The sequence below is a fragment of the Panthera uncia genome, chromosome D1 (assembly GCF_023721935.1).
Source record: "Panthera uncia isolate 11264 chromosome D1, Puncia_PCG_1.0, whole genome shotgun sequence".
In the NCBI taxonomy this organism is placed as follows: Eukaryota; Metazoa; Chordata; class Mammalia; order Carnivora; family Felidae; genus Panthera; species Panthera uncia.
The window spans coordinates 73,692,044-73,718,673 of NC_064808.1; the positions used below are offsets into that span (position 1 = coordinate 73,692,044).

At 48.7% G+C, this 26,630-nt stretch overlaps 1 protein-coding gene across 1 annotated transcript; it reads right to left on the reverse strand.

The window, feature by feature from the left end:
- Positions 1-19,764: 19,764 nt before the first annotated feature.
- LOC125929516 (serine/arginine repetitive matrix protein 3-like) lies at positions 19,765-20,675 on the reverse strand. The gene is made up of 3 exons (XM_049640805.1): positions 20,622-20,675; positions 20,031-20,559; positions 19,765-19,950 (listed from the first exon to the last, which is right to left on the reverse strand). Exons 1-2 carry the CDS (start codon positions 20,673-20,675, stop codon positions 20,050-20,052), a joined length of 564 nt encoding a protein of 187 aa, XP_049496762.1. The 3' UTR covers positions 19,765-19,950; positions 20,031-20,049.
- Positions 20,676-26,630: the final 5,955 nt, after the last annotated feature.

The following is a 26,630-nucleotide window of genomic DNA, read 5'->3' on the forward strand; positions in this document are numbered from 1 at the left end:
AGTGCTCAGGAAATGTTAATTCTTGTTGATACAGCTACTGTTGATAATATCCTTGCATCTTGGATGAAATTGCCTGGAAGTTGCCTTAGAGCCCAGGATAGTTCTAGATCAGAGCTGGAAAGTCTGGGGTTAAAGTGCAGTCTGGGAGTTGAGGCCATGAATGAAAGTGAAGGAATCCAAAGCCTCATCCAAAGCCTCATCCAAAGCCTGTCAACTTGTCTGAGGAAATAGGTGAAGGTTGGACCTAAAGTTTAGACGAAGGAGGCTCTGAGACGTGGAACTGGCATATTTCCAGCACTATTCAGGAAGGGAGGTATGGAGCATTTCTGATCTCTGGAATAGAGTTTTCCCTCCAGGCCCCTTCCTTGCTGAGTCCGCAGGCTGATAACAGATTCAGCTCCCCAGGAACCCTGAAATTGGAAGAGCAGTAACTAGACAGAGTGTGTATATTTTAGCGACCGGGAGGAATGATGGCTCTTACTATAAATAGTCATTCTGCTTTATTCCTCAGCCTCTTGTGAGTTAAAAAGACGTCATGAATTAGTGCCCAAAGGCTAATCTTTTTTTTTTATGTTTATTTATTTTCGAGAGAGAGGGAGAGTGAGTGCGCACACACACACAAGCGGGGGAGGGGAAGAGGGGGGGGACAGAGGATCTCAAGTGGGCTCAGAGCTCAATGCTGGGCTCAAACTCACAAACCCTGAGATCATGACCTGACCAGATGCTCAACTGACTGAGCCACCCGGAGGCCCCACTAATTGATCTTTAATACCTATATCCAAAGAAGATGCTGACAATGTGTTTGGACTTGGGAGGCTTGAGTCTGATAGAAAACTGCATGCTCTCTCTGAAGATTGCATGCTAACTTTCAAAATAAGAGATTATTTTTATAAAGAAGAATCCATACTACGTAGATGAACTGAAAGATAATTTTGATGATTAATTGGGAAGTTACAAGAGGTCTACTTATTCTGTGTGTTCTGAGTTGGCCCACTTAATGGATCACTCTTGGTTCAAATGTTAAAAAAGTGTCACGTTGGGGGCACCTGGGTGGCTCAGTTGGTTAAGCGTCTGACTTCTGCTCAGGTCGCGATCTCACAGTTTGTGAGTTCAAGCCCCACATCAGGTTCTGTGCTGACAGCTCAGAGCCTGGAGCCTGCTTTGGATTCTGTGTCTCCCTCTCTCTCTGTCCTCCTCCACCCCCCACCTCGTGCTCTCTGTCTCTCAAAAATAAATAAAACATTAAAAAAAAAAAAAGAGTCATGTTGGCAGATGTTCAGAGCTTGTGGACTTGGCTCCTGAACTACCCTTTTCATTGGTGATTCCCATCCCTCCTCTTGACCACCTAACTGGACATCTTTCCATCCCTCCCTGCCTCCTGCTCCAAATGATGCATGTATTAAGTGCTTTCTAGGTTTCTGAGCTTTGACTCTTCAGGATCACTCTCGCTTCTTTTTATCTTGATATAGTTATACCTCCTGAAAGATGACTTTTCCAACCCAGAGCCCCTTCCCTATGGAGACCTGCTCAGACAGCCCCAGCCAGGACGAGTCCTGTTTTGTGACCACGTTAAAAACACCAGAAGGCTCCTGGGTCGTGGGGGGGGGGGGGGGGAGAAGTTTACAAGAGTACGAAGGGGACTTTGGCTCACGCATCCATCCAGAGTTAAACTTACATGACTTTAAAAGTACAGAAAAAGTGTAATTCATGCTTAATGAAAAGAGCTTTGAGAATAAATACAGTAACTTGGTGGTGGGACAAGGTGATGCCTTGAAACAGCACTCATAAGGACTCTCATACATGTCTGTAAGTCCTTCCTAACTACATGCATAATTTTGTATATTGTTTGCCCATCTGGAAAAGTTTACTGGCTTCGTTTTCATCTGAGAATGGTAGATTCACCTATTAGAACCCTAGAGTGTACAGAAGTACTTTCACCTACAGGAATTCATCCGATCTTCCCCAACACCATGTATTGGCAGGTACACCCACGGTTATCTAGACTTTGATGGTAGGAGTCTAGGGCTGCTGTCCTTTTAGGGAGTATTTGATTCTTCTTTGGGTAGGGAAAGGGCACACTCGCTAAGATGGACCAACACACCATAAAAAAAATGATTTATTTATTTATTTTACTTTATGGCTGTACAGAGAAGTCCCATGCAGTACTGTATTGAACAATGCTGCTTTTATCTGGAACAGCACTATCTAGAACCATCCCACAGACTCAGTGTTATAGGAAAGGCCACATCCTAACAGGAGCTCTCAGGATCTCTAGCATCTTTAGAAGGCAGAAAGGAGCTGAGATCAAGTCTGTCATGAGTTGTGCGCTAACACGCTTCTCTAAAGAGCTATGGCGTTGGTCCTTTGGTGGTGTTTTGTTTTGTTTGTTTGTTTGTTAGCCTGCGCCCTGGATTCCACAGGCCTGGGTTCAAGTCTTTGTTCTCCTATGACATTTTTGGCAAAGTCCCCAAATAAAAGTATCAACCTCATAGGGTTTCTGTAAAGATCAAATGAGATAATAAGCTTTGTAAACTATAAAGTATCGTATAAATATGAAGATTTATAGGAGGCTCCAAAGTTGGTCCTATTTCATCAAAAATTGGTGCATGGTTCATTTTTTATTTATTTGTTTTTTAAGATTTTTCAAATTTGTGCACGTATGTTATGTATGTATTTAGTGAGAGGGCACGTGAGTGAGCAAGGGGCAGAGAGAGAGGGAGAGAGAATCTCATGCAGGCTGCACACGGTCAGGGATCGAGCTCACCCAATGTGGGCCTTGAACTCAGGAACCATGAGGTCATGGCCTGAGCCAAAGTCGGGTACCTAACCAGCTGAGCCACCCAGGTAACCCTGGTTCATGGTTTTTTTGTTGTTTTTTTTTTTAATGTGAGTAGATACAAATGAAAATTAAAGCAGTTCTCCAGAAAGTATAAATGATTTAGCCAAAGACTGGGTTTGGCTCTGGATTTAAGGTCCTCAGAATTCTGCCTCTCATCTACCCTTAAGTCTATTTTCTCAAGACTCGATAAATCCCGTCTTCAATAGACTGGTCTGCACACTCCTCAGGCACATCCCTCATGTACAAGTCAGCCGAGTCCCTGGGATATTAGGTGTCGAAAAGAAGACACCGTATGAGTCATATAACAATAGAGCTGAGCAAGAAACACATCAGAATGAAAAGCCACGGGGGATCCTCTGAGAACCGACGGTAGCCGCCCAGACAAGCCTGCAAACTGAAGGCCAGCCCTGGCCTGCTGCGGAGTCTTCTGTTTCAAAGAACACCAGACAGCCAACTTCCGGGACTATGTGTCTCGAGGATCTCTTAAGTGTGTATTTCCCTAAGATGCTTGTTGACTGGGCCCATCCAGGTGTATCCTGTTCACTGTGTCTGGAAGTAAACGCTCAGGGAAATGGAAGTTCCAGAAGTGAGGAATGAGCAGGCTGGTCAAAGGGGAGGGTGCTCGTTGGGACACAGGAGACCTGAACTTACTTCCTTTGAGTTACTGTTCTTTTTCTGGATGTCTTCGTGGGTGCATTTGCAAAACGAGAAGGGCTGGATGGGAAGGACCCTCCTTAGGGCCTTGCCAAATTGCATGCAATACATCTCTGCTTTGCAACAGGTAATTTTCTATCACCGAATCACAGATGTTTCTGATCAAGTTTTATGAACTTCTCTCTTCTATTTGAGGGTCACCAAAAGTCAGGGAAATTCTCTGAGATATTACCGGGAGGGATGGTGAAACTGTCTCATTATCGTTGTCGTCTCATTATCGTTGTCCGCATTTCTTCTTCCCAGACTCGCGAAATTAATTAGCGGGGTTACTCTTGGGTGGTAGCCAACCTGAGAGCGTTTCAGAAACGTCACGAAGCTCCAGGATGGCAACGAACTCCCCAGCGGCCCGCAAACTTACCCCTTGGCTCTTTTCCCTTGGGCTGTCTCTGTCGCCTGTGAAAATACAAAGAGTCTGAGAACAGCTAGCACGCTGAGTCCCTGCTAGCGAGTTAGAATAAATGACCTCCTGCCATCCTTCCCCCCAGCTGGAGAAACGGCCACACACGGGAATTGTTTAGGTAGGTGAGGGGCGTGATGGAAGGCACTGTGCCGAGGACCAGGAGGTCCCACCTTGGAGCAGCCTCTCATGGGGCCAGCGCCTTGCCCCCGTGAGCCCTTTCCTGTGAGGGCTGGGGACAAAGCGAGGCGCCCTCTAAGATCTTGGAAATAATGCCAGCAAATTGCTCTCTAGGTGTCAAATAGAAGATCAGCCCCTCCTAGATCAAAGTAGAAATATACACATGGAAGAGGTAACCAGGCTGCAGGGCCCGTGGCGCTCATAACCGGTGGTGCGCTGGCTGACGCTGAATAACCGGCTCTCTGGGGTGGCGGGGACAAACCTGATTTGTAACGCTGGCCCGTTTCTCTGGTATAAATCCTCGCACCGTGGCTAATTTCAAGCTGCCGGTGTGACGTCACTGAAAGCAGAATGGAGAAGAGATGCGTCTAATCAGGGCTCCTGGTTCAAGTCACCGGGGCCACTCTACCACACCACAACTTTCTAATCCAGTCGAGTGCACTAGAACAGATAGAGAAAAGGTGTTCCCAGCAGAGAGGGAGTTGATCAGCCATTGTATGGCAGAGAAAGAAAGGTCACTGTGACAGACACTGACGACAAGGGACGAAGGCTTGGCAACTTGAATTTTGAGTATTTCCAAACCCAGATCCATCACCTGCCCCGTAAAATGAATGCATCAGGTTGTTTTAGCTCAATGCCATTAAACCTCAACTTACCTAACGCCTCTTTTCAATCCCATTGCAACCATACAACCTTCTGGTCATGACCCGGCTTCCCAGGTTGACTTGCCTCTGTGACGAGAGGAGGGACACAAGATAAACATCTAAGATACTCCCTCACGGACAGACCCACAGCTCAAGTTAAGCCTCATACATTAGGTGACTTAGAATTTATAAAGCCCTTTCACAGTCACCAGCAGACTACGTTTGACCACAGATATTTTGGGTTTTGACTTCTTTTAACAAACAGAAGCTCTGGTAAGTGTGCCAGCATTTTTACAAGGCCATCATCAGCTAGAACTGAATAGACGGTTTGTCGTGAGCCCCATCATTTCCTTGTCACCTCTCTGACCCGACCCACTTTGCTCAGTTAAGTTACTTGCTTAGCTCCCATAGCCACTTGGGTTTGCCAGTCCCTAACAGGACCTCATTTCAGTCATATCCATCCTGTGAGCACTGATTACCCCAATTGTATAGATTTTTAAGCTAAGATTCAGAGATTCAACTGACTTTCCTATCATTGCACAATTAGGTGAGACCCAGAACTTAGAGTTCAAGGCTGTTCAGGGTCACTATATAAGGTTGTACAGATTGTGCACTGCACAACTCCAGGAATGCCTTTCACACCATAGTCTGTGTGAATGGAGCCCTCTAGAGTTACAGAGTCCACACTATATGTAGAAGCCATGAGACCATTTTCCCTTCCATTTCACCATAGTTCTAATACGGTCACACACTTAGTCATTTCCTTCAAATTTTTATTATAGAACAATTACTCAGATGAGGAAGTGAAACAGAGAATGATCAGGTTGAAACAGGCACCAGTAAGTCTGAACACAATAAGTCTTACGCAGATAGATATTGTCCAACTTACAGAAACAAGGTAGGTCTGCAATGAAGAATTGCTCTATAATGGCCACAATCATTTTATTTTACTTTACTTTTATTTTATTTTATTTTATTTTATTTTTTATTTTATTTTTTGAGACAGGGAGAGTGAGCAGGGGAGGGACAGAAGGGGAGAGAGAGAGAGACAGACAGAATATATTTTTTAAAATTTTTATTTAATTTATTTTTTAAATTTACATCCAAGTTAGTTAGCATATAGTACAACAATGATTGCAGGAGTAGATTCCTTAAAGCCCCTTACCCATTAGGCCCGTCCCCTCTCCTACAACCCCTCCAGTAAGCCTCTGTTTGTTCTCCATATTTAAGAGTCTCTTATGTTTTTGTCCCCCTCTTTGTTTTTATATTATTTTTGCTTCCCTTCCCTTATGTTCATCTGCTTTGTATCTTAAAGTCCTCATATGAGTGAAGTCGTATGATATTTGTCTTTCTCTGAGTGACTAATTTTGCTTAGCATAATACCCTCAAGTTCCACAAGTTCCATCCATGTAGTTGCAAATGGCAAGATTCTATTCTTTTTGATTGCCCAGTAATACTCCATTGTGTGTGTGTGTGTGTGTGTGTGTGTGTGTGTGTGTGTGTGTGTATACCACATCTTCTTTATTCATTCATCCATCAGTGGACATTTGGGCTCCTTCCATACTTTGGCTATTGTTGATAGTACTGCTATAAACATGGGGGTACGTGTGCCCCTTTGAAACAGCACACCTGTATCCCTTGGATAAATACCTAGTAGTACAATTGCTGGGTCATAGAGTAGTTCTATTTTTAACTTTTTGAGGCACCTCCATACTGTTTTCCAGGGTGGCTGTACCACTTTGCATTCCCATTCCCACCAGCAGTGCAAAAGAGATCCTCGAGAAAGAGAGAATCTTAAGCAGGCTCCATGCTCAGCGAGAGCCCGATGTGGGGCTCAATCCCATGACCCTGAGTTCATGACCTGAACCGAAACCAAGAGTCGGACTCTTAACCAACTGAGCCACCCAGGTGCCCCAAATGGCCACAATCATTTTAAGGGTGATTTTGTTGTCTTGAAATTTTCCTTGCTCTATACGTAACCCAGTACCTTTCTAGATTTCGGTTTCCACATGACTAAATGGAAGGTTTGCACTCAAGTTTTCAGTGAGACGGTAGTCCTTAATCCTAGGTAAATATTTAGAATCACCAGGGAGATTTTATTTACTTATTTATTTAATTGATTCTTAGGTCCCATCCCTAAAGATCTAAACTAAAATGTCGCCAAAAGACATACACATAATGTCAAAGAAGGCGGGGGGTGGGGGAGATAAAGCACATGAAAAGATGCTCAACATCATGAGTCATTAGGGAAATGCAAATTAAATGTACTGCACACCTACACCCATAGAATGGAGAGGGCGTGGAGCCACAGGAACTCTCATGTGCTGCTGGTGGAAATGTAAAAGGGAACAACCACCTTGGAAAGGCGTCTGGACGCTTCTTCAAGTGCTAGACATATACCTGCCACGTGATTCAGTCATTCCACTCCGTGCTGTTTATCTAGGAAAAAAGAAAGCATACATCCAGACAAAGACCTGCTCATGTGTGTTCGGAGTAGCTTTAGTTGCAATAGTCCCAAACTGGGAAGAACTCAAATGTCTGGTGACAGGTAAATTGATCAACAGGTGGTAGTATATCCCACAATGGAATACTACTCAGTGATTAAAAAGGAATTGACACATAACCACGTGGTAAATCTCAAAATAACTTTGAGTTAATGAAGCCAGATAAAAGAAAAGGAATGCACTATATGATTCCATTTATATAAAATTCTAGAAAACATAAGTATAAATATAAATCTATAGCAACAGAAAGCAGATCAACTTCTGCCTTGTGGGGATGGGGGAGGTAGGGAAGAATTACAAAGGGTGTGAAGAAACTTTAGGAGGTGATGTTCATGTTCATCATCTTGATTCTAGTGATGGATCAGGATATATATTTAAGTCAAAACTCATCAAATTGTTTAAATATGTGCAGTTTATTGTATTCCAATTACACAGTTTATATAATACAACATATTTCAGTACAGCTATTAAAAAAATCTGGTGCCTGGATCTCAGTCTCAAAGATTCTGATTGAATTGGTCTGGGCATCAGTATTTGTGTAAAGTTTCATCTAGGGGGACCTGGGTGGCTCAGTGGTTAAGTGTCAGACTTTGGCTCAGGTCATGATCTCGCAGTTTGTGGGTTAGAGCCCCATGTTGGGCTCTGTGCCGACAGCTCAGAACCTGGAGCCTGCTTCGGATTCTGTGTCTCCCTCTCTCTCTGCCCCTTCCTCTGCTTACACTCTGTCTCTCTCTATATATATAAAAAATAGATAACATTAAAAATTTTTTTTAATTTCATCTATGATTCTGTTGTACAGCCAGGGTTGATTCTACAATTTTAGATCATTTCAGCTGCCCTGGGCCCTGGGTATTTTGGGAGAGCCCTTCCCCACTTTGTGCACTAGAGCAGAAGGGATGGTCCCCCGAAAGCTGTTGTTTATGCAAAAGAGAACGCAAAGTGCTCAAATCTATTGCCTCAGTGCCCGGGGTCCAGCCTGGCTGCTTGGAAGCTGGAGCTACTCTGGCCTTTCACAGAACAGAAACACCCTTCCACCTCCAATATCTATCCATTTATTCCAGCCTGATGTCTTCCTGTGACATTTTTTTTTTTTTTCAAATCTGCTCTTGGTGAGCCTGTTGATACTTAGGGTAGATGTTAGAAAGGTTTGTATGTGTAGAAACAATGTGACTCGCCCCAGCCAGGTACCTCCTAGTAATACCTGCCGGTACAACCTGGGGCGTAAGAAGCTGGTACCAGATGCTTACGAGTCAGAGCTAAGGCAGCTGGACTGGGGGTCCAGAATGCCAAGAAGGGGAGGAGAAGTGCTCCCTATCCTGATGCTCCCCGCGAGGGCAGCAAAACTTGACCACTGGCCTAGATCGGGGAACATGGCAATCGGGAGCTGGAATTAGGGGAATGACCCTTTTTACCAAGGCCCTTTCTACTCATCCCTGAGACGCAGGGAGAAAGACAAAGTGAGTATATTGGGCTTTCGACACAAATTGCTTCAAGTCCCATTCTACTTTTTATTAGTTTGGGCAGGGCACCTAACCTGTCTTTTGCCTTCAGTTCCTTGCCTATAAAATAGAGATAACAAGATCTTTCTCATTCGCTTTGACAGGGTTATTGCGGAGATCAAATGAGAAACTGAGTGTGAGCAGGCCTCGTAAACATAAAGGCATTATTATTTACCAAGATCATCCCAGTGTTTTATAGAAGGGAGAAGCAAAAGTGTAGACTCAATTGGTAGAAAAATTGGATGAGCCTGAGGAATAACATCACTACACGGCCCCTGAAACTTGACTTGCTGTTTCCATGACTTGGGTGGCACCATAATCATAACAACAGTAACAGCTGGATTTTGTTGAGCACTTATGTTCTCAACACTCCACTAAAGGGCATCTATATTTTACAAAGGACTTTTACAAAAGAAGGCAGAAGGGCCAGTAGGGAGGTTAACAAGTTGTCCAAGATCACACGGCCAGCAAGTAGACTTGGGTCTTGATATGCAACATTCCAGCTCCAAAGCACATCATGATAAGCAGCAAAACTTTCTCGTGCAAAGGGATGTCTCAACTCAAAATTTCAATGAATGACTTAGGTGCTCTCTGTAGACCTTCTCTCTCAATCCCAAAGCAGGCAGGCAGGGCTCTGTGAAGAATCAGGAAATAGGAATCTTTGTGCTAGAATTTTCTGTGCTATCTGGAGATGAGAGTGGGCGTTTGTGATTGGGCTTTCCATACTTTTCCTTAGCTTCTGAAAATAAACCCACTGAGATAAGATTAGGTTGTCAGATAGGCTGCAACACGTGACATGATAGGCCTTTCGAGTTTCTAGTTACTGTTCATTTGTTGGACACTTCATGTCTACCCCGCTGTTTATTAGGCACAAGGGTTGACCAGAAATACGGTTGTAAACTTGTACCGTACAACTTACAGACTAAGGTTGGCGAGAAGGGGAGAAAACTGATAAATAAAACACCCAGACAGACAGCAAACATCCTTCATATGTACGGATCTCACAGAAGTGCCTAAGAAGAATATTCTCACCGATTTTGTAGTTGTTCTATTAAGTCAGCGTTTACCTTTTTGAAGGGAATAAATTGAGTTTATAGAAGGGCCTATCAGGAACGCAATCTTTCCCACGTGATATATTCTATTTATATGTATTTTTTTAATGTTTATTTATTTTGAGAGAGAGTGCACCTGTGTCCCCAGGCATGTGTGCGTACAAGCGGGGAGGGGCAGAGAGAGAGGGAGAGAAAGAATCCCAAGCAGGCTCCGTACTGTCGGCCCAGAGCCCACTTGGGGCTGGATCTCATGAACCGTGAGATCATGACCTGAGCTGAACCTGTTTCTATGTATTTTAACTGTCAAAAATGGTTTTAAATGGGCACAGGATTTCAAAATAAGTTTCCATCTTGAGAAGGGAAAATGCAAACTCATTATAGAAAAAAAAAACAAACAACTTAACTTTAAGAAGGGACTCAGGTTTACAAATACATTCAACCACTCGGATTAGAGGTGAGGTTGTAAAACAGGGGTCTATCTATTGTGTCCCCTTATGAGAAACCTCCATCATTGTGGACAGGTGCTTAAAGACTCCTGGCTTCCCTGAGTAATTCCAGGCTGCTTTGGGTCACTTGATTTCAAAGGACTGGGAAGAGTTATCTCCAGAAAAATGAAGATTGAGCAGCACTGATCATAAACATCGTGGGGACCCTGCACATGTTAGAGCTGGGTTCCTTCGAAGAAGGAGTCTGCCCAGGCAGCCTTGCACAGTCTCACAGCCCTGCCGGTTTGACGGCAAAATGGTCCAGAGGGAAACAGTCCCTTGTTCAGACTCATCTCTCAGCAAATCCAATTTTTATTTGAAGAGGACCAAGGACTTTGGCTCCAGTGGCAGCCCGAACTGCCTCTTGCTCCCTTCAGCCTTGAAGTCTGTTTAACCACGGCCCAGAACCGTCAGTGAGGGGTCCAGCGCCTCGGTCCGCAGAGATAAAATTGAGATGCGGTTGAGGAACCCATCTCAAGGAACTCATGGTCAAGTCGACCCTCTGATTGATCGGTTCTCCAAGGGCTCCTAGCTTGGTTACTGACATGGTCCCGGAACAACATAACCTGGAGAATTATGTATTCGTCACCGGCTGGTAAGCTGGTATTGTGGTGGGAGAGCAAGAATATGGATGAGGTATGCTTAGCCCGTTGCGGGGCACAAAGAAAGTACTTCCTAACCTCTGTCATGCCAGCCCTGCTGTGAGCAATGCACCCTCCTTTCGAAATTCCACTGTCAGGCAGTTGAGGCAGGGTGTCAAGTTCAGGGGCAGATTTCTGATACTACCACAAGTGCTCCCAGGCAACAGCCCCCCTGAGCCACGCTCTTCCCTGGGAAAGCATTTCACGCTGCTCTACACAGGCCTCCATCTCCAAGCCGCTGCGTTGGGCAAAGAAGATAAGGAAGGGGATCTGATCGTTATTAACACACATCTCTCCTCAGTGCACTTACAATAGGGACCGAGTCTCAGAATTGCTCATTTCAAGCAATTAGATATTATATAGGCATTTCTCCAAATGCTAGCGTTGTATAAGGACATGACCTTTCTTTCTTCGTGAGACAGAGTAAAAGCAATTTTAGGGGGTTGGCTTAGACCGAATCAGTGAAAAGATCAAAGAAGAAATGAACTGCTCAAGAATGAGAAATGAAGTCCCTTCCCCCTGAGGGAGAGAGAGCTGTGACCATAACGAAAATGCAATTGATCAGGAAAGAGACTCAGGATCGATTTCGTGTCCTTTTTTTTTTTTTTTTTTTTTAATTACTGAAAAATGTAGCCGGAGCGCATCACTGAAAGCTATTTTTGTTTCTAACCTTCACACAAATACTCTTTCCCTGAATGAGTACCTGATCCACCACTTGGACGAGGCCCGAGTATCCAGGCAGGCTTCGCTGGCTGCAGGTAAACAGTGTGCTGGTGGCAAATCTTAATCCCACTCACTGCTTTGCTTGAAAAGTTGGAGGTGCCCCTCTTAGGAACTGAATAAAGAGTCTACGGAAGCCACGAAGCCCCCCGCCCCCTGGTGTGTGTGTGTGGGGGGGGTGTGTTAAGGGGCTGCATTTCTCTCAGACTCTCTAATGGCACCATCTGGCCCCGGCACCTGATAAACTGGATGCACCCTCTGCTGTGGTTTCTTCTCCCTGCCCTTTAAAGCACAGAAGCCCCACGACGTGCTGCGGCCCTGGTAATGGCTCCACCTCTCTTGGCGGTCATGCATTTGAAGCGTCACTTGCCACTGGGGCCGCCGTGAACGTTCGATTCAGTTGCAGGTGCTGCAGAAAGCACCTGCAGCTTGCCAGCGTCAGTTGCAGGAGGAGGATGGAGGCTGTGGACCAGGACGTGCGCTCTCTTCACCCCCGAGCAGGAAAGGAGAAAGAGGAAGGTGATGGAGATTTGCTTGTGGGGTGTGGCCCAGTTGGAGGCCTGTGGGACCAATGCCGAATGGAAGAATGAAGGTCTGTCTTGCCACAGGCATCGCCGTTATGACTCCACAGATCCCTCTGTCTTCAGGAGAGGTGTCATGAATTCCCACGTCCTTCTTATCCTAGGAAGGCTCAGCAGAACATCTCAGACTCGCCTCCCCAGAGGAGGGTCTGTCATGACTCCCTAGACACATCTCAATCCAGGAGGGGCTATCATGATTCCCTAGTTTTGGCTCTGAAAGGTCCATCACTTCCTGCCCAGAACCCAAAGCAATGAGATATCAGAAAGGGCCTCCAGCTAGTCTTTTCCACGTGGGAAGGGCCGGGGACCTCGCATTAGTTACTCCCAAAGAACAGCAAATGTAATTACGTGGGGGGAGGTGGGGAAAGCAAGCGAAAATCCTATTCTGGAAATAAGAAGCAGCGTGACTTCAAAAGACCTTCCCGGCTCTGTAGCCCAGCCAGGGCTGAACGGGGTCAAAGTGGAGATGAAGAAGTTGATGAAAATCGGCGCTCTGGGCTATAAAATATCAAGCAGAGAAATTAAGCGGTGGGCTGGGGCTGCCTTCTCTTCTAGACTGATTACCCAGAGATTGCCAAGGGCACCATGCCCTCTGCCACTGACTCATTTCTGCTCGGGAACAGAGGACTGAACTCCCAGGGAGGCGCTGGAAGTACCTTCTGACGGCCACCGAGTCCCCACGAGACCATTGGTTATCAAACAGAGAGGCTCACCAGGCAAGTAGTGGACAGACTGGAACCAGTGCCACCCCACTGGCACTCTGAGAGGGAGAAGACACCACTGGGCCGCCTGGAGTGAGGGCCCCACTCCTACTGAGAAACAATTTTCCTCCTGTCCATCGCCGCCCTGGATTTTTGCCCCCACCTTCTGAGCCACCTGGACCGCTCAGTTACCTCTGCGGCTCTCCGGGTCCAATCCTGCCACCAGAGATTCAACACCACCTTCTGGGGCTTCTCCCAGCTCCTGGAGCTCACCCTTCATCTGCTGGTGTTCACACCCAGCCCAGAAGTCCATCCACCAAGCACTGCAATTCACTCCCAGGTCCCTAGGTCTACCTGCTTCTGGGCTTTATCCTGCAGCTTCCGGGGCCCTCAGAATGCATCCCCCTGCCCCAGGAGCACACGGTGATTCCCAGCTTCCTGATGAGGAAGGCCCCACGGGTCACCAAAGTTCCATTCCTGCCCTCTTCCGCAGGAAAAGCTGGCCCCCTTTCCCACTGGGTTTCCTTTTTTCTTCGGATTTCCTCCATTTTCCTCCGTAGGAAAGTTCTGGTGATTTTGTGAAGGGGACTGTGCTCTCTCCAAAGATGATGAAACAGATTCTGCCCCCACCCCATGGTATGAATACATCATAGCAGCAAAAACTAGGATAAATTGCCAAATAAAAGAGCCCTGTGTTCTGTTGTACATAAACTACCATTACGGCTCTGCAGAGAAACAGTAGTACAAGCAAGGGATGACATTTTCAAATGAAGAGGAAGAGATTGAGGAGAGGGATCTGACTGAAGAGTAAGGGACAGTGAAACTGCTCCGTTCCCAACACCCGGGAGCGGGGACGAAGCTCTCAGCAGGTGAGGCAGGGGAGGAGGAAGGCTGGCTTCGGAGGGCTCTGTGCTCTCTCTGGCTTCGGAGGGCTCTGGTGGGTTACGTTCTCTGTGTCTCAAGAGAAGACAAAGGCTTTCTCAGCTGTGGCACAGAACTCACATTTATCGTTTAAAATAAAAATTCTAGCCCTATATTTGTGGGAAGCTCGTGGGGCGTGAAACGTTTTTATAGGTAATTTTAGGAAGCCATAAAACATGGCTGTGTGTGGGTTAGAGTGACAGCTCATACACCATAGCACGTTCTAAATACTCGGCTGTAATGAACTCTTCTGGGTTTTTTTGTTTGTTTGTTTTTAAACTGGTTTCCCCTGTCTATTAAAACTCCAGCCTATTAAAAACTTAGTGTCATTTGTGAAGCTTGAGAAAGCAGCCTATGCTGTTCTTTGAAATGAACATGAAATGTGAACTCCTTTGGTAGCACATATACTGAAACAGACATGAAGGAAGGGAATCTCTCGTATGTTTCCAGACCCACACATAACTGCTGCCTTGTCTAGTCTTCTTGTTTCTTTTCTTCTTTTCGTTTTTCTTGTTTATCATTTGTTTGGTTTTGGTTGTTCTAGGAGCTGAGGCCCCAGTGACAACAGATCCAGGGACTGTCCTCGAAGAGCCCACAGGCTGGTGTTCCAGGGCCAGGCAGAGCCCGCCTTCCTCGATAAGGGTGAGCATGGGCCCAGGTGGGTAAGTGGACGTGTCAGTAGGCGACTTCAGGATACGGAGCAAGACAGCGAAAAGCCTGAGAACTGCCACTCAAAATACAAGTTGGTACACAAAAAAATACATCAGCAGGAGCCCGAGCACAGGGAAGGGAAGGTGTATAACCAGAGCTGGCCAGCAATGAAATGGCCACTCGGTGCTGGGGAAATGCAGATACCGCACGGGGCCACCACGGACCGGTCCGTGGGCTTGCCCCTGGTGCTGGCCTTGGTCTCAGTCACCTTCATTATCCCACTTCCCATCCTCACCAGCGACCACAGAGCAGGGGTTAATAAGTAACAGTTGGATTAAACAAGCATTCACGAAGGAATATCCTCGCTGGGTGGGAAGTTGAACTAGAAGAATTCCAAGATTCCTTTCTACTCCACGATTTTATAATTCTATAGAGAGCCTGAATTGTGACAGATGAGTGGATCAGACCATGCCTGCTTGGGGCTGGGTTCATTTGTTCCCATGTTCTATCTCCCCATATAAATCAGCTTACCCGTTTTTTCCAAGTGTAGTAATCAGTTACCAATCAATTTGTACGCATTATCTCATCGCATTTCGCAACAGGCCTAGGAGGTAGTGTTTGGGTTTCTGTTGCTGCAGAACAAAGCAGCCCATCACTTCATGGCTTAAAACAACAGTTTATTATTACCTGCCATAGTCCGCGGTTTGACTGGGCTCATTGGGGCCGTTCTTTGGGGGGCCTCTCGGGGTTGCAGTTATATGTTGGCTGGGGCGCAGGCATCTAAAGGCCCAATGGGGCCTGACATCCAAGGTGGCTCACTCCATCGGCTGGCAGGTGATGCTGGCTGTCAGCTGGGGCTATTAAGGAGATACCTTTGCCATAACCTCTCCAAGTGTTTGGGCTTCTGACCGCATGCCGGCTGGGCTCCAACAGGGATGCTACAAGAAACCCAGATGAAGTGACTTGGTCTCCTGTAATCTAGCCTCAGAGGTCCCAGAATCTTGTTTCCGCAACATTCTATGGTCAAGTAAGTCACTGAGGTCAGACTGGATGCAAGGGGATGGGAATTAGGCTCCATCTGTTGATGGAGGAATGTCAAGGTCATTTTAGAAGAGCAGCTGGGATGAGAAATACTACCGGAGGCATTCAAGGAAAATACCATCTGTCATAAGTATGTACTATTAATGTCCCATTCTACAGATGAGGACGTTTTGCAATGATTCGCTAGGTCATAAGGTTAGCTTGCTCATTTAAGGGCAACCAAATCCGCACTCCCTCTGATTTCTTAACCACTATTGCTTCATTTAAGACAGAGTTCTAAAACTTTAATAATGAAAGACTTATCCCTTTTGGGGTGCTTGGGTGGCTCAGTGAGTTAAGCATCCGACTTTGGCTCAGGTCATGATCTCAAGGTTCATGGGTTCGAGCCCACCATCGGGCTCTGTGATGACAGCTTAGAGCCTGGACCCTGCTTCAGATTCTGTGTCTCCCTCTCTCTATGCCCCTCCCCAGCTCATACTCTGTCTCTCTGTCTCTCTCAAAAATAAATAAAAACATTTAAAAAAAATTTTTAAAGACTTATCCCTTTCAAGGATGCAGTATTATTTTCAAGAATATAAAAACGTAAATTCTAGCAAAATGTATAAACTTGAAAGGCAAGTTCCAGTAGGATCGGGGATGTCATGTTTGACCAGTATTACTAAAGAAAGAAGTCCCATTTGTTTCCCATCCAAATACTAACCAGGCCCGGCCCTGCTTAGCTTCCGAGATCAGGCACATTCGGGGTGGTATGGCCATAGACAGCAGTCACGTTTGTTAAGCTGCTTCAGTGACACAGGTACTTACACACTGCATATAAACTCATTTAATCTTTCCCATCATCTGTTTCCCCCAGATGGAAAAAGAAGTTTCCAGAGGTTAAAGAGCTTGCCCAAAGTCACATAGCCACTGAGTGATAGAGGCAGGATGGAAACACAGGTGTGTCTCAGGCCACTTTCCATGCAGCTCCATGTTGGAGGTCGGGCCCCCAGGAATTCTGATTCCTGAGATGAGACCAGCATGATGGAAGGTAACTGATGAGCGCTCAGGGAGCACCCCTGAAAGAGGACACAGTGTCCAGCAGAGGAAGAGGTGGGCTGTGGCCGTCATACCAAAGGCCTCAGCAGGCCCTTGGAGAGCTTTGAAGCTGGAAGAGCTCTCCAGAGTTGTCCCGAATAGAGGGCAAGGTGTGGGGGCTTTATTACCACCCCCTCCCCCACAGCAGGGATCACAGTAAATGGTTGCCCGATAAACAACTGCATCAAGCGATCAATCCAGATTGAACTGTATAAGGAAGCGGCACCACAGAGGGGCGGACCGGCTGACGGGTAAGGGGCTGAGCCCCGGACCAGGACAGTCTTTCCTGTTGGACACAAGAACATTCAGGCCCTGACTTCCGGATAATCCTCAAAAGGAGCAGCCAGATCGCTAAGCCCAAACGAAGCACTAAGATGAACACTGCAAGTCCTTTCAACGAAGCTGCCCAAGGAGCCCTCAGCACAGGCTGGTACATTTTTAATGTTGCTGAGTTCAGGCATGGCCCCAAATGGAATCAGCTTACAGTATTGAATTTATTTATTGTAGGGTTCCACGTTGTGACCACACACCCAGTGAAAAGTTCCTAAAAGTAAATAATTCAGAGGCTGTTTACTCCTAGAGGCTGCTGCTGGTGGTGGGAGCTCGTTAGGTGACAAGATAGTAAGAGCCACTCACAATGGCGGTCATCTTCAAACGGTAGCGGCCAGACAGGGTGGAATGGTATAAAGGAAGCACACATTTCCCAGACGCACCCTTCGTCTCTGCGGCTGATCCAGCCTCACTTTCCATCTCTTTGGAGAAGGGGAAGAAGGAGAAGGAGGGAAAATTAGAAGTCAACAGGGAAGAGGAAAATATGAGGCGGCTGAAGGGAGATAGGGCTGACTTATTGAATATGTTATCTCTCTTGACCCTTCTTGCGACCCTCTGAATTCATTACTCTGATTGCCAGCTTTCAGATGAGGACATTGAGATTCAAAAGGACTAATTGAGATCCAGTCGGTGCGGGAGAAACAGGGGAGAGAAGGAAAAGGGGGTGACGGGAGGAGGGAAGGGGGGGAGACTAGACTTGGGCCCATTTAGCAAAAAGGGGAGACAATTTTTAAGATGTTGCCAAAACACCGTCATGCTGCCAGAAAACCACGCTTCCTCCCCCTAGCACTCAAACTGAGAATCCAAGAAGGAAATACGTACCCGAACCCTCCAGTCTTCATTCCAGCTTCTTTTCCTCCTTTCTAAATATCTCCAGCTCCTGCTTGAGGTGCCCAAAGACCTCTGAAGGACTGTCTTTCCAGAGACTGATGACAGAAATCATCTTCGGCTTCATTTTGAATAGAATTTTCAACAATGAAATTAACACTCAACTGAGCATTTGCCGCACACGAGACACTTTCAAATAGGTTATTTCATTTACTCTTCACAAAAACCCTGCCAAGATAAAGAATTGTGGTTTCTATTTTTTGTGGAAGATGAATCGGAAGCTCAGAGAGGTTGAATAGCCGATCCAAGATGGCACGGCCAGTGTCAGAACCAGGATTCTAAGCCAGGTTAGAGCCTGTGTGTTTTTCACTTGTTCCTCCTGCCTCAAGGTTACTGGGGGGTCCTTGAGCCCCACATGGATGACCCTGGTCTTGCTTTTGGTTGATCCAAACATTCAGCATCGGTCAAGGATCACAAGTGTGCCAGGGATCAGTTACCCAGTCCTGGGCATTTTATTTTTATTTATTTAATTCAACCTTTTTGCGTGTGACTCTTGGTACCCATATAGTATACAGGCCTCTCTCAAATAAGCAAAACTTCCCAACTGTACTGAGTCATCTGGCAAGACGAAGTGAGCCACAGCCAAGGCAAACAGAGGAGGAGCACAGGCAGGGAAAGGGTGGGGGTGGGAGGAGAATTCGGTCACATATGGAGCTGTGACTTCAAGCACCTCATTTTCGCCTCCCGCAAAATAACCAACACCCCCATGTGAATATTCTCCCCAAGGAGTCACTCAGTCTGTACTTTCGGTCTGTGGTCCCTTAGTGGCCCCACAGCCAGCACCTACTGCCCTCTGCCTTTGGCAATCATCCTGGGTCTGGGACTGGCTCTAGCTTGCGTGGACGCCTGTGGATGCTGCCAACGGGTCCCCAAGGTGGGGCGGGGGGGGGTGACCATTATTCACAGCATCCCTGAGGCTCTGCCCTTCTGCAGAGCCTATGGGAGAGACCAGGTCCTCCCAGGTCTTGGCATGGTGCTGAGACACTGGCAGGAGCATTGTGGGGGGCTGACAAGCCAGAGCCGGAAGGGAGAGGACCATTCTGGGGGCACAGCCAGCAGAAGGCACCACCTCTCAGATCTAAATGAGGAGGCAGGCGGGGTGGTCTATGAGGGGGGACCTCCAAAGCAGTGACACTGTGACCCTAAGTGCTACTAAGCAACCAAGGAAGCGGGGCAGGTAAAAGGGAGATGGGTGAAGGAGGGAGTGAGGGTGTTATTTGCTGGGGCACATGGAAGGCCTGGACGCAAGTACACACCAGCCACAGTTCTGGAGATGGAAAGGGGACAACGTCGAAATGGCATTCGTTCTCAGCCCTGGGTGGTGGAAAGGAAAAAAAATGCACATGTATAAATTCGTATGTGTACATATTCATGTGTGTGTGCGTGTGTGTACGTAATTTCTCTGAAACAGTGCTGGGTTTGAGACCCTCTGCCATTCACCAACTGTGGGACCTCGCACAAGGTGCAGGACCGGAAAGAACTAATTCCTGGGGTCAAGGCTGTCAGGGAGGAGACAAGGGCGCCCACACTCAAAGGGCAGGAAATGTTCTCTTCCCTTGCACTCCCCCGGAGCGATGAGGAAGGCTGCTTTGTTTTCTTCGCAGGCAGGGGACCTGGAAAAACGGTGGTGAGGCTCCTGGCCGGCTTTGGAGTCCTCGAAGGGGAGGGAGCCCCGGGCGTGGCGGGGCAGCCGCGGCCCCGGGAAGGCGGGCGACAAAGGGGCTTTGTTCCTGGGAGGGCAGGCCGGGGCGGGCGCCGACTTCGCCGCTGGCCTGGGAATGGGCGGGTTTGCTCCGCCCGAGGGGAAGTTCTCCATCCCCGGCCCACAGTGGCCAATCTCCAACAATGGTTTGGTTGAAAATCAGGAATGCAGGAAAATGCCAGCGACTGTTTATTTTCCCCTGGGGTAGTTGGGGGAGAAAGCCACTCCTTCTCTTGGGCTGGACCGAGTCTGTCCACCCCCTCCCCCCCACCGCTGCGTGTGGCTGCACCAAGTTCCGAAGTCGTCGGGGAGGCGGCCAGGTGACAGCACTGTCCCTTCCTCCGGGCGACCGCGCGCCTTTCCGAGGCCGCTCGGCCAGTTTCCTCCTGGGCAAAAGGACAGGCCGATGCTTAGGACACAAGGCCCAAACCGGGATGAAACCCCCTTCCCTATCCCAATCCAGTACCGGGAGACTGAGCGGAGACTCAGTTCTGAAAGCTGGTGGTCCCGCAGCCGTCACTGGGCAACTGACTTAGACGCAGGGAAAGCCGGCGCCGCCTCTGACAGCCCCTGGGCCCTCGAGGGCAGCGGTGGGGCGGACTCTCGGGGAGGAGGGCGGCGGGGCGCCCGTCGCTGCTCGGGGCTGTCGGCCGCCTGGGGGGGGGGGTCCGGAGGCGCCGCGGCGAGAACCGTTCTCCAGGGTCGCCGTGGGCCCCGCGGCCTCCAGGTGGCGCGCCCTGCGACTGCAGCCGGCCCAGTCCGACGGCGGCGGCACAAGGTGGGGTGGGGTCCTGTCGGCGCAGGGCCCTGCGTGTCCGAGGGCGGCGGCCCCACCAATCTCCCGACACCCACCCGCTCCCTGCATCCCTGGTGACGGCCGCCGCCGCGGGGAAGGTGGGCCCAAGGGAAAGGGCTGAGACGAGTCGGACAGCCAGGGGGATCGCTGGCGGGACCTCCGTCCTTCCTTCCGGCGCGGGGTCTTCCCCGGCCTCCGGCTGCGAAGGAAGGAGGCCTTAGACTCCCAGGAAAGGGCACTCTCATCCACCCAATTCCGCACTGTCGCCTGGGCCTCCCTGTAGCCGCCGAGGGCCCCGCTGGGGCTCGAGCCCATCCCGCGAAGGGCGGAGCACGCGGGAGGCCAGCGCTCGGCTCCGGGGTCTGGGCCCCGGCCCGCCCCAGGGTGACCCTACCCGGCCAGCGTTGGCGGCTCCGGCAGAGCTGGGCGCCCCCGACCGCCAACGGCCTCACCTGGTGACCCGACTGGTAAGGACCGGGAGGCGCTGACCCGGCTGAGGGTCACTTGTGACCTTACACCGAGAAGGGGCTGCGGGGGGTCCACACCTGTGAATCCGCCTATGCAGTGTCTCTCCCTGGAGGCGAGCTCCAAGGGAGGCCCGAACAAGCGAAGTTGCTGGAAGACCGTGAACTCAGAGCAGGGGAGTTAGGTGAATCAAAGGTACACTTGCATCAGGCTCGGACAGTCTGTTAACCCACCTCAGTGGGGCCCGTAGGGCCCGCCCTTCCCTACCCGTGTGCCCTTTTTTGTGTGTGACGCGCCGCATCTGAGATGTGCTAACAAGTGCATCGGGTTTCAGCTGAGTCCGGCAGGTATTTGCTCCCATTATCCCTGCGCTCTTCCTCTGTGCGCTGATTTCATAGGTTTGCCAGCAGGGGGCAGTCTTATCCCAAGTTCCCTCCCTAACGGGTGAGGCGGGACTAGGTGACTTCCTTCACAGCCATCGCGGTCACCTTGCAGGAAGGCTTCCGGGGAGGGTCTCCTGCGCCTCTTGTCTCTTGCAGAGCCAGTGCGAGTCCGGTTGATTGTACTTGTATTCGTCCTCTTGAGAGCTGTTTGCATTTTAAGGAGCCACAAAGTCTCCACACGAAAGAAAGCGGGCCAAGGAGGGCAGGGTGTATGGAATCCCTCAGATTCCAAGTCAGGTCTCATGGGAAAGCGCCTACTCTGTGCACACCGTCTGGGCGGAAGAAGCCCTGGCTGGGGAGCTGTTACATCCAGCTGGAGTTCCCCCTCCCTCCCTGTGAATTTCCTCTTACCAAAGTGCATCTTCTTTCTAGCACTTACCACTCTACGATTCAGTGCTTGAATAGTCACTTTAACCATTCAACACATATTTATAGAGTGCCCACTCTGTGCCAGTTAATGGTTCCTTGCTGAGCTTGTAGTCAGACAATAGACAATACATATAATAGCGAAATCGTTTCTGTTGGAAGGGGGCCGATTATACAGGGCTTGGCAGTTTATGACTTTGGCCTTCACGTGAAAGAAATGGGGAGCCACTCCTGGGGTTTTGAGCAGCAGGTGGACATTTGCTTTTCACAAGGTTCCCCTTGGTTGCTGTGTTGAGAATAGACGGTGGGAGACAATTAAGCAAAATGGAGGCCACAGTAATGAGCCAGGTGAGAAGGGTGTTCTCTCAGGCCAGTGGGGGGGGGGGGGGGGGGGGGGGGGGGCGGGAGAGGGGGGGGAGCGGGGTGGTCACATAGTGGGTGTGCATTTCAAACTAGAGTAAAAAAGATTCTTGGGGCTCCTGGGGGGCTCAGCCAGTTGAACGTCCAACTCTTGATTTCAGCTCCCTTTATGATCCCAGGGTCGTGGGATCGAGCCCCATGACAGGCTCCGCACTGAGTGTGGAGCCTGCTTGGGATTCTCTCTTGAGCTTCCTCTGCCCCTCTCCCCCGCTCACTTTCTCTCTCTCTCTAAAATAAAGTTTTTGGTTTTTTTTTTTAAGTCTTAAAAAAAAAAAAAGATTTTTGTCTGATTGTGGACATAGAGCCGCTACCGACCGAGACTGGAAGACTGTGGAGAAAGGCACAGAAAAGCTTAAGTTTGGGACATTTCAAGGTTGAGTCGTCTACTAGAAGAACTATTGGAGAGGTTGTCTGGAGAGGGCCGGGCTGGAGATAGAAGTGTGGGGCTGTCAGGGTACATAGAGGTGGCACTGAAAGGCATGAGTTTGGAAAGATCCAGAAAGAGTGAGTAGGATGTAGGAGTGTAAGCACTGCTCCCGGGGCTGCCAATAGGCACGCCGCGGCTGTTCCCTTTGCTCGGTTGTAGTTCCTGTGATCCTCTCTTCTTCATGGCTCCATTGGTACCTGCTCACAGAACATCTGATTCTTACATGTAAGATCCACCTAAACGTGCTTCCTACTTTATAAGATTGCTGTCAGGAAGAGTTAGATGAGGTCATGAAAGTGAAAATGCCTTACAAAATAGTAGGCACTTAGTAGACAGTTTTTAAATGTCAGCTTGATTATCTCATTCTTACTTACAACTCAGGTTTTATGAACTTCACGGTCTGTGTTACTTGGTGGTATCTTCGCACTTCCTAATACGTGCAGGGAAAACACTGTTATTCTCAGTTTTATAGATGAGGGAAGTAGGCTTGGTGAGGTAAAAGAACTTCCTGAAGGCGGACACATAATAGTAACACCAGTGGCTAATTATGTGTCGGGCACTGTTTAACTCTTTTGCGTATATCTTGCAACGGTGCTCTGAGGTGGGTATTATTCCCCTTGTTTGCAAATGAGGAACCTGAAGCATAGAAAGGGTGGTTAACTCAGCCAAGGTCACATGCTGAGTGGGTGGCAGAGCCTGGGTCAGGAAGCACACACCTCCTGACCCTGAAGTGAATGTTCTTTTCCCAACCTTGCGGCTCCCTTTCCTCCACATCCTAGCCTCCTGCCAGGGCTGAGCCTCACCACAGGCAAAGTGAGTGGCTACCTCCTGGCTTTGAAGTTAGCAAAATTCTCTCTCCTTACACTTCTCTCCTACCAGGCCCACTGCGGAATCTGAACGTTCAGTCGCTCCTTGGGAACTTTCTAGAGCAAGAGAGGTCAAAGCATTCTGGTTCAGGGCTCCCTCCCTCTGGAATGTCCTTTCCCAGGCTCTCTTCATGGGGAGCATTTCCTGTGTGTTTCTCCAAATTCCGGTGAACCCCTATGTGTTTTTCCAAACCCAACGCATATGTCTCTTCCACTGTGAGGTCTTGCCTGCTTGCTGCCGACAGAGTTAGTCACGACTTAGTTCACGTGACGCTTTGTTCATACCTCTGTTGCAGCAAGTGTCACAACGAACGGACAGTTTCCTGTGGATTTGACTGATGCCACTGTAAGATGATGATTTCCTCTAGGGAAGACCTATTTTTTGTGCGTCTTTGTATTGACGTGGTGTTTACTTCATGAACACAGAAGTGAATGAATGACCCATCAACAATCACTATCACAAAGCAATTTTACGCATATTAAATACTGTTTTAGAGATAAGGAAACAGGCCCAAAGCAGTGACCGGCCCAAAGTCCCTCAGCTAATTAAATGTTGGAGGGTGAGCTCCAGAGGGATGATGATGTTACGTTGTGCCTCACGAAGTCTCCGACAGCGAGGGAAGCCCAAAGACTTCACGCTGCTGTTAACCTGCTTTTTCCACTGCCGTCCAAGGTCACTGAACTCTCCCCCAAATGATCCTGCAGGTGGCAACAGAGGCCAAGGAAAGGTGCGGTGTCCTGAAAGGGGCCCCTGTTTAGGGGTGTGTGTGTGAGGCAGGCAGAGCCCCCTCCCGCCCCCCAGGGCGAGGTGACCTGAGGAAATCCAGGCAGGGGAGAGCATCTGATGCCCCGATCCTTTGTAACCCAGAGAGAAATTGTTTAGACTCATGAAATTGACATGAAGAAAAAAAACAATTAAAAGGACATCAAAAGGCGAAATGGAACTTTATCTCTGGATGGAAAAGCCGCATGACCTGTCCCGAGTGACAGAGGTGGAAAGTGGCAGAGAAGAGGGTTGGACTCCGAACCCACCGGCATTTGTCATCTCCAGAGCAAGCTTCTGCCTGATGGCTGAGCACAGAGAAGCCAGGTGTGGGTATAGGCACATTAGATGGGCCCCGCAGGGTGTTTGGTCATGGACGGAGGGCCAGAATTTATAGCCTGTGGGGCTCTGTCCCTAACTCTGCCCTCAGAAACATTTTTACCCAGGCTCACTAAAAAAGTGGAGGAAACCTCATCAAGTTTGCCGAGGGAAAGAACCTCTGAGCACGTGCGAGTGCCCACGTGGGAGAGCAGGGAATTGCACAAGTCCAAGGGGCACGGGCCAGGGGGAAATGGGACAAGGTGACATTTCACCCTTGCGTTCAAAATAACCAGGCACAGGGGCGCCTGGGTGGCTCAGTCGGTTGAGCGTCCGACTGACTTCGGCTCAGGTCATGATCTCTCGGTCTGTGAGTTTGAGCCCCGCGTCGGTCTCTGTGCTGACAGCTTGGAGCCTGCTTCGGATTCTGTGTCTCCCTCTCTCTCTGCCCCTTCCCCACTCATGCTCTGTCTCTCTCTCTGTCAAAAATAAATAAAAAATTAAAAAGAACAAATAATCAGGCACAGACAGCGTGGAAGACACATGGCTTTAGCAGCCGTGGATGTGGAGAAGAACAGGGCTGGGGCCTTGTGATAACAATTCATGCTTGTGCAGTGCCTGTAAGGCATTTCCACCACCTCTTTACTCCTCGTGACACATTTTGAGGTGCTAATGGGGAAACTGAGGCGGGGAGAATCCTGCCTAATTAAGTGGCAGAGCGACAGTGTGAATTGTCCTTCTCTAACTCTTAGGGAACTTCTCTGTCTTTGCTCCGCATCTCTGACCAGGCTGTGGGTTCTTTTTTTTTTTTTTTTCATAAGTTTATTTTAAGAGAGAGAGAGTGTGCACATGCACGCAAGTGGGGGAGGGGCAGAGAGAGGGAGAGACTCCCAAGCAGGATCTACACCATCTGACCCCACAAACTGAGATCGTGACCTGAGCCGAAACCAAGAGTCGGACCCTGAACCCGCTGAGCCACCCAGGTGCCCCTGGATGTTCTGCCTGTTCCTTCTTCAGAACCTCTGTCCCCTCCTGTCCAGCCACCTGCCCAGTAAGGGGGATTATCGATCTCTTTTGGGGGATCCTGTACAACCTCCACATTTGATCTCATCCTCTTTTCCTCCCAATAATCTGATACACACCACATGAGTACAGTTGCCAGATTCAGCCAAAACCAAAACCACAATGCTCAGTTAAGTTTGAATTTTAGAAAAGCAGTGAAAACTTTTTATTGTATGGGACATACTCGCATTAAAAATATTTTTGTTGTTTCCCTGAAATTCAAATTGTTTTTTAAATTTTTTTAGTGTTTATTTCTGAGACAGAAAGAAACAGACAGAGCATGAGTTGGGGGAGGGACAGAGAGAGAAGGAAACACAGAATCAGAAGCAGGCTCCAGGCTCTGTGCTGTCAGCATAGAGCCCGACGCAGGGCTCGAACTCACAAACCGTGAGATCATGACCTGAGCCAAAGTCAGTCGCTCAACTGACTGAGCCACCCAGGCACCCCCTGAAATTCAAATTTAACTGGGCATCTGTATTTGATCTGCCAACCCTACGTGCGAGTGATAGTTCTGAAACACCATTTCCATCCTTCTGAAAACATCCCCTTTTCCCGTTGCCCATCGGGTTAGGATCCACAAACTCAAGTTCCTACAGGACCTGGGGGAGGGTAACAGAAACGTATGAATCCGGTGGTCAGCAGGAGGAGTGGGGCCTGGAGCAAAATTGAAAATTGAAGAGCAACTTTTCCCCCACCCCAGACATTCAAATTCAGATTTTGCAAATCTATAAGAAATCCCTAGTAAAGCAAAAAGCAAACACACACACACACACACACACACACACACACACACAGCTGTCAGAGTCTGGCACCCCAATCTCGAAGCCAGGATAATCCAAACCAGTTGGCCTGGCGGTGGGGGCCCCTGACTGAACGTTCTGTGCCCCTCTCCCATCTCCCTTCCAGCACCAGCTAGAGCTCACTCATCATGGCCCACCTCACCCCTGGCCGTGTCTCCCGTGCCGATCCTGCTGGCCACTCAGGCCCACCCAGGTCTTTCCCTTTCCATGGTCAAAGTGCATCTGTCTGCCCCAGGACATCTCTAGTGGTCACCTCACTTCCTCTCCAACAGCCCAAAGAGAAGACAGGAAGTGACTTGGAGAGGCCCTGCCACGTGCCACGTCCTTTATACACCGATCT

Bases quoted from the DNA above. Each gene is read 5' to 3' on its own strand.
- LOC125929516 (XM_049640805.1), bottom strand. From the start codon at position 20,675: ATGGGCTCGAGCCCCAGCGGGGCCCTCGGCGGCTACAGGGAGGCCCAG. The intron at 20,560-20,621 runs GTGCGGAATTGG...CTTCCTTCGCAG, and splicing joins ACAGGGAGGCCCAGGCGACA to CCGGAGGCCGGGGAAGACCC.